This window comes from Monodon monoceros, unplaced genomic scaffold (genome assembly GCF_005190385.1).
Source record: "Monodon monoceros isolate NGI ecotype Baffin Bay Population unplaced genomic scaffold, NGI_Narwhal_1 Super_Scaffold_3, whole genome shotgun sequence".
Classification (NCBI taxonomy): Eukaryota; Metazoa; Chordata; class Mammalia; order Artiodactyla; family Monodontidae; genus Monodon; species Monodon monoceros.
Window position 1 is genome coordinate 62,299,917 of NW_021703780.1, and position 14,129 is coordinate 62,314,045.

Here is a 14,129-nt window from a genome sequence, read left to right on the forward strand (position 1 = left end):
AAAGGTGAATTGCATATCAAAACACCAAAACCAAACTGAATATGTAACAGAAGTTAGGGTTCTCAGAAATAAATATACCAAAAGATAAACAAGTTTTTCTGGAGAAAACTATTAACAAAGACATTAATGAAAAACTTTATCTTCATTAAAAATATTAAAGAAGACCTAACTAGATAGAGAATATTCAAATACTCAAAGCAGATTCTACGGAAGAATAAATCTAAGAAAAGACAGGGCATCCCAGAAGATCAAGTAGGGATTTGCTATCAAGACTTAAATGATAGTCATAGGAGTCCAGAAACAGATCCTCCCATATGTCAAAACCTGTTGGAAAGAGGCAGCACTGCAGATCAGTGGGGAAAGGAGGAGCTTTCAAGTAGTAAATGATGCTGGGACAACTGGGTGTTCACCTAGAAAGAAATGAAACCAGATTCCTACCTTAAAATATATACAAAAATTAATTCCCAATGGATTAAGGACTTAAATCTTGCTAAAAAAAAAAATGTATATACACACACACACACACAAAGTCATCTCAAGAGTTGGGAAGAATTTCTTAAAACACTGTAAACACTAACCATAAAGGAAACATACAATATATATGATATATTCAATTATACCATAATTAATAAATTCTGTGTATTGAAAGATACAGAAAGAGTCAAAATACAAGTCATAAACTGGGAAAAAATACTTGCAGAATTATATTTAGAATATAAAAAAAGAACACCTAGAGCTTAAAAAGACAAAATTTAATAAATGAACACCACATATAAAAAGACACTTCACAGAAGAGTAAACAGGAATGGTCAATAAACATATGGCAAAATGTTCAATCTATTTAGTAATTAGAGAAATGTAAATTAAAATCATGATGAATTACTATTACATACCCAGAGAACCCAAAATTAAAAATTCTGACAACTGCATTACATGACTGCTATATCTCAATTTTTTTTTAAAGTATATTTAGTTTAAAAAGAACTTCTCGGGAACAAATGTTTTCTAGTGCCCAGCAGGTGATTATGTGGCCTGTTTTTCTACCAGCATCACAAGACAGCCTCTGACACAGGGATCAAACAACATTTTGAACTGGTATGATGTAAGATTCACTAGAAAACATAGGGTTATCTCCCATCAACCCCCATTCCCCTTTAAAGAACAAATCTCTGGCTCCTCAAATAGCATTTAAACGTTATGAAGTAGAAGCCATTCGAGTACCAAAAATCTATTAGTCTTCACAGCTATTACTACTGTCAAAAGAGACTCTCAATAGTTATGAGTAGAGTTTCCTTTTATACTCACTCACAAGAGAATACATTTATTACAAAAGCACTTGTTGCCCCAAATCAGAAGTGTATCACTTGGGTACTTTTTGACTTGCTCAGAAAAGAGAGTAACTCACATAGGCCACTTACCTGTCATCTGGCCTTTTTGTTCCCCGCTCATAGGCAGAAGAAGGTGGTGAGAGGGAGCCCCTTCGTTTCCTTTTCTCTTTATTTTGAGTTTGTTTGTCTGGGTCTCTCTCTCTTGACCTGTTAGGAGTCTTTGGGGCAACTGTTTGATCTCTGAAGCCAACAGCATCCCTTCCTCGTTCGGTTACTAGGGGAAAAGGGTTTTTTAAAAAATTTACTTGGTAGACTTTTCTCCATCATGATAGTATACCAACTGTATAATAAAATTTCTATCCAACAAACAGACCTATGGACTCCTCCTTCATATACCCAGTCCCGAATTTGGACGAGACATAAGGTCTTATATGCTTGTGTGCTCTACTTCCTAAAAGTCTCTTCCATGACTGCCCTTTTCTACCTTTTTCCACCAAAGTCTCAGTCCAAGCTTTCATCATTTCTAACTAGTTCTGTGGAACACATGCATGCAAAATGTTCCTGATACCTTTAGTAAGGCAGTCTGCCTGTCAGTTCAAAATGTAAAAGCCTTCCCCTGCCCTTATAACTCTGCATATTTACAATTGGTAGAAAAACAGCCTGGCATGCTAAACATAAAAACCTCAATAGAAAAATCTCTTTAATTAAAAAAAAAATTAGACAACTTTTTATGAACTACAATTTCAAAAGAAAAATATTTCAAACACAGGTGAAACAGGTGGTAACTCAGTAAGTTATCAAAACCAGAGAGCTACATCTTCAAAAGAAGAACGCCAGCTTCCTATTCAAAGATGGAAGCTGGGGGCTTCCCTGATGGCGCAGTGGTTAAGAATCCACCTGCCAATGCAGGGGACACGGGTTTGAGCCCTGGTCTGGGAGGATCCCACATGCCGCAGAGCAACTAAGCCCATGCACCACAACTACTGAGCCTGCGCTCTAGAACTTGCAAGCCACAACTACTGAAGCCTGTGTACCTAGAGCCCGTGCTCCGCAACAAGAGAAGCCACCACAGTGAGAAGTCCACGCACCGCAACGAAGAGTAGCCCCTGCTCACCACAACTAGAGAAAGCCCGTGCGCAGCTACAAAGACCCAACGCAGCCAAAAATAAAATAAATTAAAAAAAAAAAAAAGATGGAAGCTAACCTTCTTCACTCAGTCTCTTTACCTAGAATGGTTCTCACCCAATTCCATTGCCACTGCTCCCAAAAGCTGCCCTAAGTACTACTTTTCACTGATCACACCACCTAGTCTTTCATTTTCCTAAGTAGTCTAGATCCCACCAATGAACATTTCAATATAAACTGACTAGTATTATATGCTGTTGCTTTGTGTATGTTAGTACTGTTACCTACTAATCATATTGCTCTCTTCATAAGGAGAGAATTTCTTATAAAATATCTCTCATAGCGCAAAGCGGATTCTCAATAAACATTGTTTTTTCTTTTCTCATCTCAGAAAAATGTGCTATCAGTTGTTTTTTTCCCCAGCAGTAGGATCAGGTTTACATATACCATTCTCACAGTTCTTTTAGCTGGCCAAAAACTCCATTTATTTACAAAAAAGTTACTAATCTACAGCCATGTATGAGTATTTGTCAGTGAGAAGCTAACAGAACTAACTCATCTAATACCACATGCTGGCAGAAAATACAATACAATTAAAACAACTGTTCAGCTCAGAAAGTATTAGCACAACATCCTTTTGTGAAGTATTATTATCTAGTTTCATCTGGATCTGCCCATGACTCTCTATTTCCTCCTTCAAACCCAGGTTCCTTACCCTGGTGTTAATTTCCTTAAAATGTGGCTATTTCTTCACTATATACTGGTAAAACAAGGAAAGGAATCATACCAACAGTATATTCTGACTCTGCATCTTAGAATATGTGAGGCAGAGAAATCATCTTATATATTCAGGCTGATTTTCTCATATTTTAAAACGAGGATAAAGCTAGACTGCATATTTCCCAAAGTATTTCACAATCCTTATGAATTTTAAAAGTTCTAAGCTTTTTAATCGCTTGACATTGAGGAGTAACATAGCAAGTCAGGTTTGCATTATAAGCATTTCTCTAAGCTAAAAGCCTGATACTGAGATGGAGGCGGGGTTCCCCACATGTGAGGATGAGACTGAAGTTGGCACACAAAAGGCTGCTCCCTGAAAAGATTATAATTGTCCACTACAGACCATGTCCTGCTTCTCTTAGAGGGCCATACCAGACTAGATATTTACAAAATAATGGTGGCAGGGTGAGGTGGGAGGACCTTCATAGGTATTGAAACTTTGCCTGTCTTGCTAATGTTTTCAACTCAGTGGGCCCAGAGAAGCTAGCCTCTGATGATCAACTCTATAGTGGTGCTGCTGATACTGCCAACCAGTACTACTCAACCCAGCTTTCTTTCTTATGGGAAGAAATCTTTGCAGCCCTAAGTAGGATGTCTGGCTATGAAGAGACTAAACCAGTAGAACTAAAAATATCCAAAAGATACAAAAGTGATGTAAAGGATACTTTACAGGGCTTTAACCAATAAGATTATTTAACCAATAAGATTTAAGATTACAGAAAGTTCTTCATGCCAAAAATAAAGAAAAAGACCAAAAACATGATCACACTGGCTCCTTTATTTATACTGGGTCACTGCTGGAGGGGCACAAGAGACTAACAAGAGCCACCATAATTTATACCATTGCTTTAATCTCTAAAGTATGTTGGAAACACAGCTAAGTGGTAAAGCCCAGAAACCATACTGCAATGGTCTCCCTATTATCTGTTCTGTAATAATGATTCTTAACCTTGTGAGGGGTCACTGATTCCTTGAGAATCTGATGAAAGTTTTGAATTTTCCCCAGTAAAATGAACGTATACCAAGGATTCTGCATATAAACATCTACAGGTAAAAACTTACACACACCTAAGGAGTATAGGTTTAAGAATGTCTGCTCTAGGGCTTCCCTGGTGGCGCAGTGGTTGAGAGTCCACCTGCCAATGCAGGGGACATGGGTTCACGCCTGGGTCCGGGAAGATCCCACATGCTGCGGAGCGGCTAGGCCCGTGAGCCACGGCCGCTGAGCCTGCGCGTCCAGAGCCTGTGCTCCGCAACGGGAGAGGCCACACAGTGAGAGGCCTGCGTACCGCAAAAAAAAAAAAAAAAAAAAGAATGTCTGCTCTAGAGGAAGAAATGAATGGAAGAAAAGCTACTAGAAGGCCATGACTTCAAGGAAAGAAACAACACAGGGAGTATAAAGGGACATCTCCTTTGACAAAAAATCACTAAGAATAAAAATGCACAGATCCACCTCCTAGAGCAATGAAAATAAAAATAAAAATTAACAAATGGGACCTAATTCAACTTAAAAGCTTTTGCACAGCAAAGGAAACTACAAAGAAGACAAAAAGACAACCCTCAGAATGGGAGAAAATATTTGCAAACGAAGTGATAGACAAGGGATTAATCTCCAAAATATACAAACAGCTTGTGCAGCTCAGTATCAAAAAAACAAACAACCCAAACAAAACATGGGTGGAAAATCTAAATAGACATTTCTCCAAAGAAGACATACAGATGGCCAAAAAGCACATGAAAAGATGCTCAACATCACTAATTATGAGAAAAATGCAAATCAAACTACAATGAGGTATCACCTTACACTGGTCAGAATGGCCATCATCAAAAAATCTACAAACAATAAATGCTGCAGAGGGTGTGGAGAAAAGGGAACCCTGCTACACTGTTGGTGGAAATGTAAACTGGTATAGCCCCTATGGAGAACAGTACTATGGAGGTTCCTTAAAAAACTAAAAATAGAGCTACCATATGATCCAGCAATCCCACTCATGGGCATATATCCAGAGACAACTGTAATTTGATAAGATACATGCACCCCAATGTTCACTGCAGTACTATTTACAAGAGCCAGGACAGGGAAGCAACCTAAATGTCCATCGACAGAGGAATGGATAAAGAAGATATGGTACATATATACAATGGAATATTACTCAGCCATAAAAAAGAATGAAACAATGCCATTTGCAGTAACATGAGAGACCTAGAGATTGTCATACTGAGTGAAGTCAGACAGAGAAAGACAAATATCACATGATATCACTTACGTGTGGAATCTAAAAAAATGGTACAAATGAACTTATTTACAAAACAGAGAGTCACATATGTAGAAAATAAACTTATGGTTACCAGGGGGGAAGGAAGGGAAGGATAAATTGAGAAATTGGGATTGACATATACACACTACTATACATAAAACAGATAACTAATAAGGGCCTACTGTATAGCACAGGGAACTCTACTCAATACACTGTAATGGCCTATATGTGAAAAGAATCTAAAAAAGAGTGGATATATGTATATGTATAACTGATTCACTTTGCAGTACACCTGAAACTAACACAACACTGTAAATCAACTATACTCCAAGAAAATTGTTTTAAAAACACATGTTTTCAAACTTATACCAAAAATATTTCATTTACCTAATGACATTATCTGGTTCCAAAAACAAAATAAAGTTCTTATCAGTTACATCTGCATATTTCTAAAAGAATATTCATAAGGTCATATGCACAAAGTATCTCTGAATACCTACTTGTGCTCTCCTTTTCAGTTTGACTTTTCTTTGGAATTCGATATACCTCCTGCAAAAAATAAACCAAAAGAAGAGTTATCAGTGTGGAATGGAAGTGGTGATTGCTTTGAAGCTGAATGATTTCACATGGCAACAAAGAAATGGGGAGGAACAATCTGGTATTTAATTATTCTCCAAAATTTTACCTATGTTTGGCTTTAAATAAAAATAGATCCTGGTCCCTTAGAAAACAAGTAAAAACATATAGCACAAATACATATTTATTTCTAAACGTCTACCAGGCTTGTATGACCTCATTAGCCAAGTAGCAGACTAAGTAACTAAGACATTTTATTTCTGGCAGGAATACACCTCCTGATAATCTTAATTTCTATATGCCTTCTGCACATAAAATGAAGTCATATATAGTTCATTTACTGAAAGTATGCATATGAACAAGTCAAACATCTCACTTGCCATCCCTACTTAAGGGAAGAAAAGGTTAGTAATACCTCAGCTATATAAACACACTTCAGAAAAATTACATGTGTAAAGACAATTCCTGCTATTTAGCGTATTTTTCTATAAATACAAAATCAACTTGGCTAATGGCCAAATCTACTTTTATACTGCTGTTATTTTAAAAAAGGAAAGTTTTAGATCATTGTTGCTCTTCAAATACTATCTAATACTTTATCAAAATTGTTCTTGAGAAATATAAACTATGTTTTTAAGCCTTGAGGTACCTTTTCTTGCTGTATGAATCTAAAGCCTAGCAACAATTCTGTTCCCTGACAATCTCTCACTGTTCTAAGTCCGTCAAGTAGCTCTTGGGCACATACTTCCTTATCCAGTCACCTTGTTAAGTGGGCAAATGGCAAACCCACACCTTCTCAATGGTACATCATATAAAACCCTTCCTTCAGAGTAATCTCATAATACTGACCACACCTATATGACCTGGTAATCCCATTTTTTAGGAAATGTACTCTAAGAAAAATCTTTCCACACGATTTTTGGTTCTAGCAGCATTTGTGGAAAATGAAATAACCCACATGTCACAACTGAGGGAAGTTCAAGATGTAATATTCAGCTGCCAGTAAAAATGCCAATGTGGACTTTACAGACGCAGGGCAATCTGTATGAATGCATTATCTTGTTTGAATTTCAAAACAACACTATGAGGTTGCTATCTCCATTTTACAAATGGGAAAACTTACTTAAAAAGTTTAGCAACCTGCCCAAGGTTATGATGCCTTTTATCATCTGTACCAGATGACACAGTGGCATTATTCTGGGAAGGAGTACCATTTTGGGGATTTATCCACAAATGTAGGTAACATCCACCATCCCCCTAGCCTTTTCTAAGTAGAACTTCCACTACAGCTGGGATTCTCAATTCTGGCTGCAGAATTAAACCACTCCAGGCAACTTTTATAGATACACTATCCAAAACAAATTGAATCTAAAATTCTGGGAATGGGTCCTAGGCACCTGTATTTTTTAGAAGTTCCCCAGATGATTCTGATGTCCAGAGAAAGTGGACATCACTGAATTACTGGCTTCTCTTAACAGCCCTCACTCATTCCTTCCTCACAAGGGAGAATTTGAGAGAAAGAACTATGTATGTCTGTCCTCAGCTCAGAGCCATCTGGGCTCTTTCTCCTCTTGGGCTGCTTCTGCCTGTAGAGAGGATACATTCTAATCTATTCCTCTGAGGGATGCCTGGAGTTGTCTAATTCAATGTCTACCTGTGGGTATGAATCAGGGATAAAGAGAAGAAGGACTCAACACTTTTAGCTCTGACTTCTCTATCCACCTCTTGGAGGGGTTAACAAAACTCGGGAAAAAGAACACCACTTATCAGCACCTACCCACATTATAGGGAAAAACAGGTATTCTGCTAATTTTAAAAGTTTGAAAATGACTGTTACATTAGGTACTCTGTAAACCTAGGTACTCCAAAAGAGTTCATTCATGAAGGGTGCTCAGAACAGATATATCGAGGATGATATCTGAGCCAACGAAGAATTACACAATTTTAACTTATTTAGTTTCTTTTGCAGAAGGTCTCAGCATTACAAGTATTCATTACAAACATTTATAGCAATTTATTACAGGCCTCAAGTTTGGGACCCATTCTATGGTGACGGTTAATATACCGAGGAAATGCTTCTCAAAGATACATTCTTTATTCCATTCAAAAGTTTAGAGCAACTGCTAACTAGAAAATGTATTCTGATCACTGAGTTGTACACATGAAACTAATATTGCATGTCAAACATACTTCAATTTTAAAAAAAGGATTCAGGGACTTCCCTGGTGGTCCAATGGGTAAGACTCTGTGCTCCCAATGCAGGGGGCCCGGGTTCAATCCCTGGTTGGGGAACTAGAGCCTGCATGCATGCCACAACTAAGAAGTTCGCACACCGCAAGGAAGATCCAGTGCAGCCAAAATAAATAATAAATAAATAAATAAAAATTTTAAGTATTCTGATGTTCACAAAATGGCTGATTACTACTGATTAGTGACCAAGAGCTACTGACTACTAGAGTATGCCTAACACTATGGGGAAATTCTATCAACATGCACCTAAGCACTTGGAATTACTAACTTCCTCCTCTTCATATTGTCAAAGCTGTATACAAAATTTAAGCTGGAAACTAAGATTATCTACTTTGAGGCCCTGAAATGCAACAGAATTTTTTCAAAGTCCCACAACAACAAAAAGTAAGAAGGAAGCAGCCCTATAAAGATTACTGTAACATTTCTTAGGATCATTCTGTCTTGTGAATAAACAGCAATAGTGTTAGCCTACATGATATGAAAATCTGTTTGGAATAATGTCACACCCGCATGGCACAGAATCCATTGCTGAAACTGCTATCTGAGTTGCCTTCATTCACACTAATCCTTTATCTAAATGGGAGATTAAAAAAATAAAATTAGAGGATAAGAGTCAGAAGTCCTACATCTCCTAACAGGTAGCCAGAAAGCAGGGAGAGAGAAAACTGAGGGTAAGAAAGTATTAAAAAAAAAAAAAAAAAAAAAGAAAATTTTTTAGAACTGACATATTAAGTCACCAGATAGAGAGGGCTCAGAGCACCTCCCACAACAAAGGAGTCGAAATGGTATCAAAATAGCAACACTGTAAGCTGGAAAATGATGCAATGACATCTTGAACATTTTGAAGGAAAATCTATTTCCAAATGGTAATTATATGATTTGCCAAACAAGAATAGAATAAAGGTATTTTCCAGAGTTATAAGGTCTCAAAATTTTGTCTACCAGGAGAATGTTAAAGACACTCCAATGTGGAAGGCCTAAAATTCAAGATTCTAGATTGTGTGAAATACATCTCATAAATTGTCTACAGTGTACCTTGCACCATACTAGGTACAATAATTTATAAGACCTAACAATAATTCCTGACAGAGCGATGGAAAATCTTTCGAAAGTTACTGTAAATGAATTACCCAGCATTTAGATGATATAGGCATAGATTAATAAATATATGTATACAAATTCAACAACGGGGCATTCAAAATAGATCAAGTGTCCAAGCTCTACTTCTGTGCAAATAACTAGGCGGTGGTGGCTATTTAAAATAGCACCTGCAAAAGATCTGAAGATGTCATTCTAATCTGTCAGAATTTCAAAAAAAGTTGTCTTCCAACAATACTGTCCCTAACTGAAAAGTTTAGTTATCTAGAAAGTGTTTTTAAAGCAACTGCTATAATTAGCAATATAAAATTTTTACAAAAGGGGTACATGTTTTGACTATGGGTTACTTGGAAAATGATGAAGATATTAACAGAAATGTACACCAAAGACGAAGAATTAGCTTATAAAACAAGATTATGAGCTTGAGTCTGAAGGGCAAGTGGAGGAGAGAGCCAAGAGAAGCCTGAAGGGACTTCCCTGGTGGTGCAGTGGTTAAGAGTCCGCCTGCCAATTCAGGGGACACAGGTTCAAGCCCTGGTCCGGGAAGACCCCACATGACACAGAGCAACTAAGCCCGTGTGCCACAACTACTGAGCCTGCGCTCTAGAGCCCACAAGCCACACGTACTGAGCCCACGTGTCACAACTAGTGAAGCCCGTGCACCTAGAGCCTGTGCTCTGCGACAAGAGAAGCCACCGCAATGGGAAGCCCGCACACTGTAACAAAGAGTAGCCCCTGCTCACCACAAGTAGACAAAGCCCATGCACAGCAACGAAGACCCAATGCAGCCAAAAATAAATAAGTAAATAAATTTATTTTTTTAAAAAAGGAGAGAGAAAGCCGAAAATATAGACCTAAAATTCAGGAAATAGGCTAAAGCAAGAGATCCACAATCTGGGAAAACCTTAAGAAAACAATCGATATATAGTGTTACTGTCAGAGATTGCCAAGAGAGAAGGTACATAGAGAAAAACAGGCTGACTTGAAGAAAAATGAAATTAAAAGGTGGAAAGTCTTTATACCTGATTCATACTGTAAGTTTTCCATTTCTTAATAAACAACTGCCAGCAATCTCACTTCTGGGTATGTATCCAAACAAAACGAAAAGCAGATCTCAAAGAGATGCCTGACTCCCATGTTCACTGCAGCATTATTCACAATAGCCAAAATACAGAAACAACCTAAGTGTCCATCAAGAGATGAATGGATAGAGAAGCTATGGTATATGTATACAATGGATATCATTCAATCAGGAGAAAGAAGGGCACCTTGCCACTTGTGACATGGATAGACCCCGAGGGTATTATGCTAAATGAAATAAGACAGAGAAAGACAAACACTGTACAATATCACTTATTATATGTAATCCAAAATAGCTGAACTCATAGAAACAGAGACTAAAACAGGGGTGAAGGGAGGTAGAGTTACAAACTTGGTCAGTTACAAACTTCCAATTATAAGATGAGTAAGTTCCGGGGATCTAATGTACAGCATAGTGATACAGTTAATAATACTGTACTATATACTTGAAAGTTGCCAAGAGAATAGATCTTTAATATTCTCCCCGAAAAAAAGAAATGGTAATAATGCAGGTGTTAGCTAACACTATGGTGGTAACCAGTTTGCAATATATATGTGTATCAAATCAATAGGTGTACACGTTAACCTTACACAATGTTAAATATCAGTTATATCACAATAAAGCTGGGGAGAAAAGAAAGGAATGTAGATACTAAAACAAAGGACCATTTTAACTCAAGAAATATTATATAGCTATGAGTTCGATGTTTTTGTCTTTATTGTATGTGAATCATGATTCCCCAAAAGCAGTTAGATTATATTTAAAGTACAGTAAATAGATTCTGAGTAAACGGATTCTCTTATGGGAAAAAAAAAGTTTACTTTTAATTATATGGTTTTTATACTACCCATTTTTAGTTAAAAAAACAAACAACACTTGAAAAAGTTACCTACTGCTAATAGGTCACACTAAATCGGTCTAAACTGGGATGTTTTCTTCCAACAGTCTCAAAAAGTACTCATTGGAAGTTTGTTGGCAAAGTACTCCAGCACATTTTTAACACATCTCAAATGATATAGAATAGACTCAAATAGAATAGACTCAAATAGAATAGACTGTAGAAAAAAACAGGATTAAAACAAAATTACAAAACAATACTTTTTCTGGAAAGTGTAAAAATTTAACACTGATGTAGACTGCTTTTTAGCTAAACAAGACTTTGAGAACAAAATAATTTACAATGAGAGTATAATTTTTTACCTTTTATTATATACAGATCAGATTATATATTCTGTAATAACATTTACTTTTTACAACTAAGACTATTTTTCCTTGTTATTAGCAAGTACAGATAAAATTGTGTAGTGTATGTGTCAAACGAATCTTTATTCCTAAATGACAGCAAGACTAAGAACAAAAGAGAAAGAGACTCTGAGCAAGGTGCCATTTTTACAGCTGGAAGAGGCGATAAAAAGCAGGAAGGGACAGAAAGAAAATGTGAAAGCAAAGTTATGCGATATGGAGGCTAGAAGTTAAAGTGCCAACTCCAGGTAAAAGGAATTCTAGGAGAGAAGGAACTTTTTTGAGAAATAATGAAGAGTTTTCCAGAATTAAAGAAACATAAAATACCTTTCATTAAAAAGGCAAAGAGCATCAAATAAGAAACAAAGACTATGACCTAGCAATTCTGCATCTGTGTTTATCCATCCGTCCCCCGCCCAATTTCATATTGGCTCATATAACAATATGTAGAAAATGATATCCATACAATGGAGTATTATTCAGCTATAAAGTGTAATTAACTACTGATACATACTACAACATGGATAAAGCCTGAAGACACTATGCTAAGTAAAAGCAGCCAGACACAAAAAGCCACAGATTTCATGATCCCATTTATCCTCATTATTCAGAGATCCTGTATCTGCAAATTCACCAACTCACTAACATTAATTTGTAATCCCAAAATCAATACATGAGACAAAACTTCACCAACTCTCCCCCCCAAAAGATGAGTCAATTGTTGATATTTTTTGGTATACTTTTTCCAAATAATTAACTGATAACATGATGCAACATTCTTTTCCCAGGAGTATCTCAGAATCTTTTCATTACTTTTTCTGAAAATGCTTCTAGTACACTAGTGGTCTTATATATTTCCTTTCCAACTTCTTCAATATTATTTTTACTGACTTTATGAAATCAGTGCATTTTTATTTCATAATAGGTCTGCCAACTTTTGTAACAGTGAGACTGGCTGAAAAAGAAAATAACCCATTGGACAATGATACATGCTGATGTTAACTGAGAAGGGACCTTTGAATAAGAATTTTTTTAAGTGTTCAGTTCACTAATGTTTTTTGTCATAATTTTTGTTTCTCTAAGCAATTTTGAAACTGAAGATACTGAGAATACTATATACATGTGTATATGTATATATGAATGTTTATGTATTTAGTTACATGTGAGAGATAAGCTTCTCCAAGGTAACTGAATGTATTAGAAGATTTTTTAAAACCCCACTTTAAACCCCATTTAAAAAAAATCCTTCTTCCCAGGATTTTCAGGTATTTGTGAAGTTTCAGGGTTAGAAGCAAAGAAACCAAATATTTACATGAATTTACTGAACACTGAAAATCTAGAAAAAGAGGTAAGAACTTAGAGAAATAAAATAATAAATAAATAAACTTGGGAATTCCCTGGCAGTCCAGTGGTTAAGACTTGGCACTTTCACTGCCATGCCCTGGGTTCAATCCCTGGTGGGGGAACTAAGATCTAGCAAGCTGTGCGGTGCAGCCAAAAAATGACAACAGAAAAAACTAAGCTCATCTGGTTCCCATTGAAACCGTATGGCTTACAGACAAATCATCTTGGAAAATACATGGTTAAATCAATTCTGTTAGTCATTTAGGCTAAGGATATTAAAACACTTATATCTGGGTAATATCAGACTGTAAAGAAACCTGATTCACAATTCCACACACCAGTGCAGGGGTCAGCAAACTACACCCTAAAGTCTGACCTGCAGCCTGGTTCTTTAAGGGCCCCTTCAACCCCAGCTAAGAATGGTTTCTTACATTTTTAGAGGGAGAAAAGGGGAGGGAAGAAGAAAAAGGAAGGGGAAGAAAAAGGCAGAAAGAAGGGAAGAAGAAGGGTGGAAGAGACTGAGGCCTCACAGTCACATTTTAAATTTAAGTATTTTAATATTTACTATCTGACCTTTTACAGAAAAAAACTGCCAACCCTTGATCTAGAGAAATAAAAGCACATCTTTGGGTAATATATGACTGTCTTGGAACCTGATTCATAATTCTATATACTAGCATAAAGATTTTAAAGATCCATTTTCTTGATTAACAACAACAAAATTTAAAAAATGAACATACAACATATAACTTCAATGTCTATGGCCCTATACCACTCTAAGGTTAAAAAGAAAAAAAAGAAAAAGAAAGAAAGAAAGAAATTACTGGGCAAATACTGATATGTAAATACCCTAGGCTCCTCTTCCCTCAGCATAATTCTGTGAAATGCTTTCAGTGGTAATGGTTCTATAACCCGGATTTAGCTTCCTTTAATAGAAGGAAGAACTGTACCTCGATCATCATACCCCTGTAAAGTGTTAAGAGTCTATGATTTTATCTCATAAATTGTATTACAAAAAGTGGGAGCAGGGGTATCTCCATTAGGTCA

The 14,129-nt window shown here is 36.5% G+C and overlaps 1 protein-coding gene across 3 annotated transcripts in view; it reads right to left on the reverse strand.

Annotated features, from left to right (window-relative positions):
* The window catches only part of SETD2 (SET domain containing 2, histone lysine methyltransferase), a 113,183-nt gene that overhangs the window by 29,224 nt on the left and 69,830 nt on the right, over positions 1-14,129 (reverse strand). For 2 of the 3 annotated variants that reach the window (XR_003796528.1, XM_029241558.1), the window contains 2 exons: positions 5,992-6,040; positions 1,419-1,602 (listed from right to left, as the gene is read on the reverse strand). Coding sequence is in view for 1 of the 3 variants with exons in the window: in XM_029241558.1 (XP_029097391.1) it covers positions 1,419-1,602; positions 5,992-6,040 (233 nt within the window). In the remaining 2 variants the exon portion in view is untranslated. Of the gene's footprint in view, positions 1-1,418; positions 1,603-5,991; positions 6,041-14,129 lie in introns of those variants that run through there. The other variant, XR_003796529.1, reaches the window with a different exon arrangement.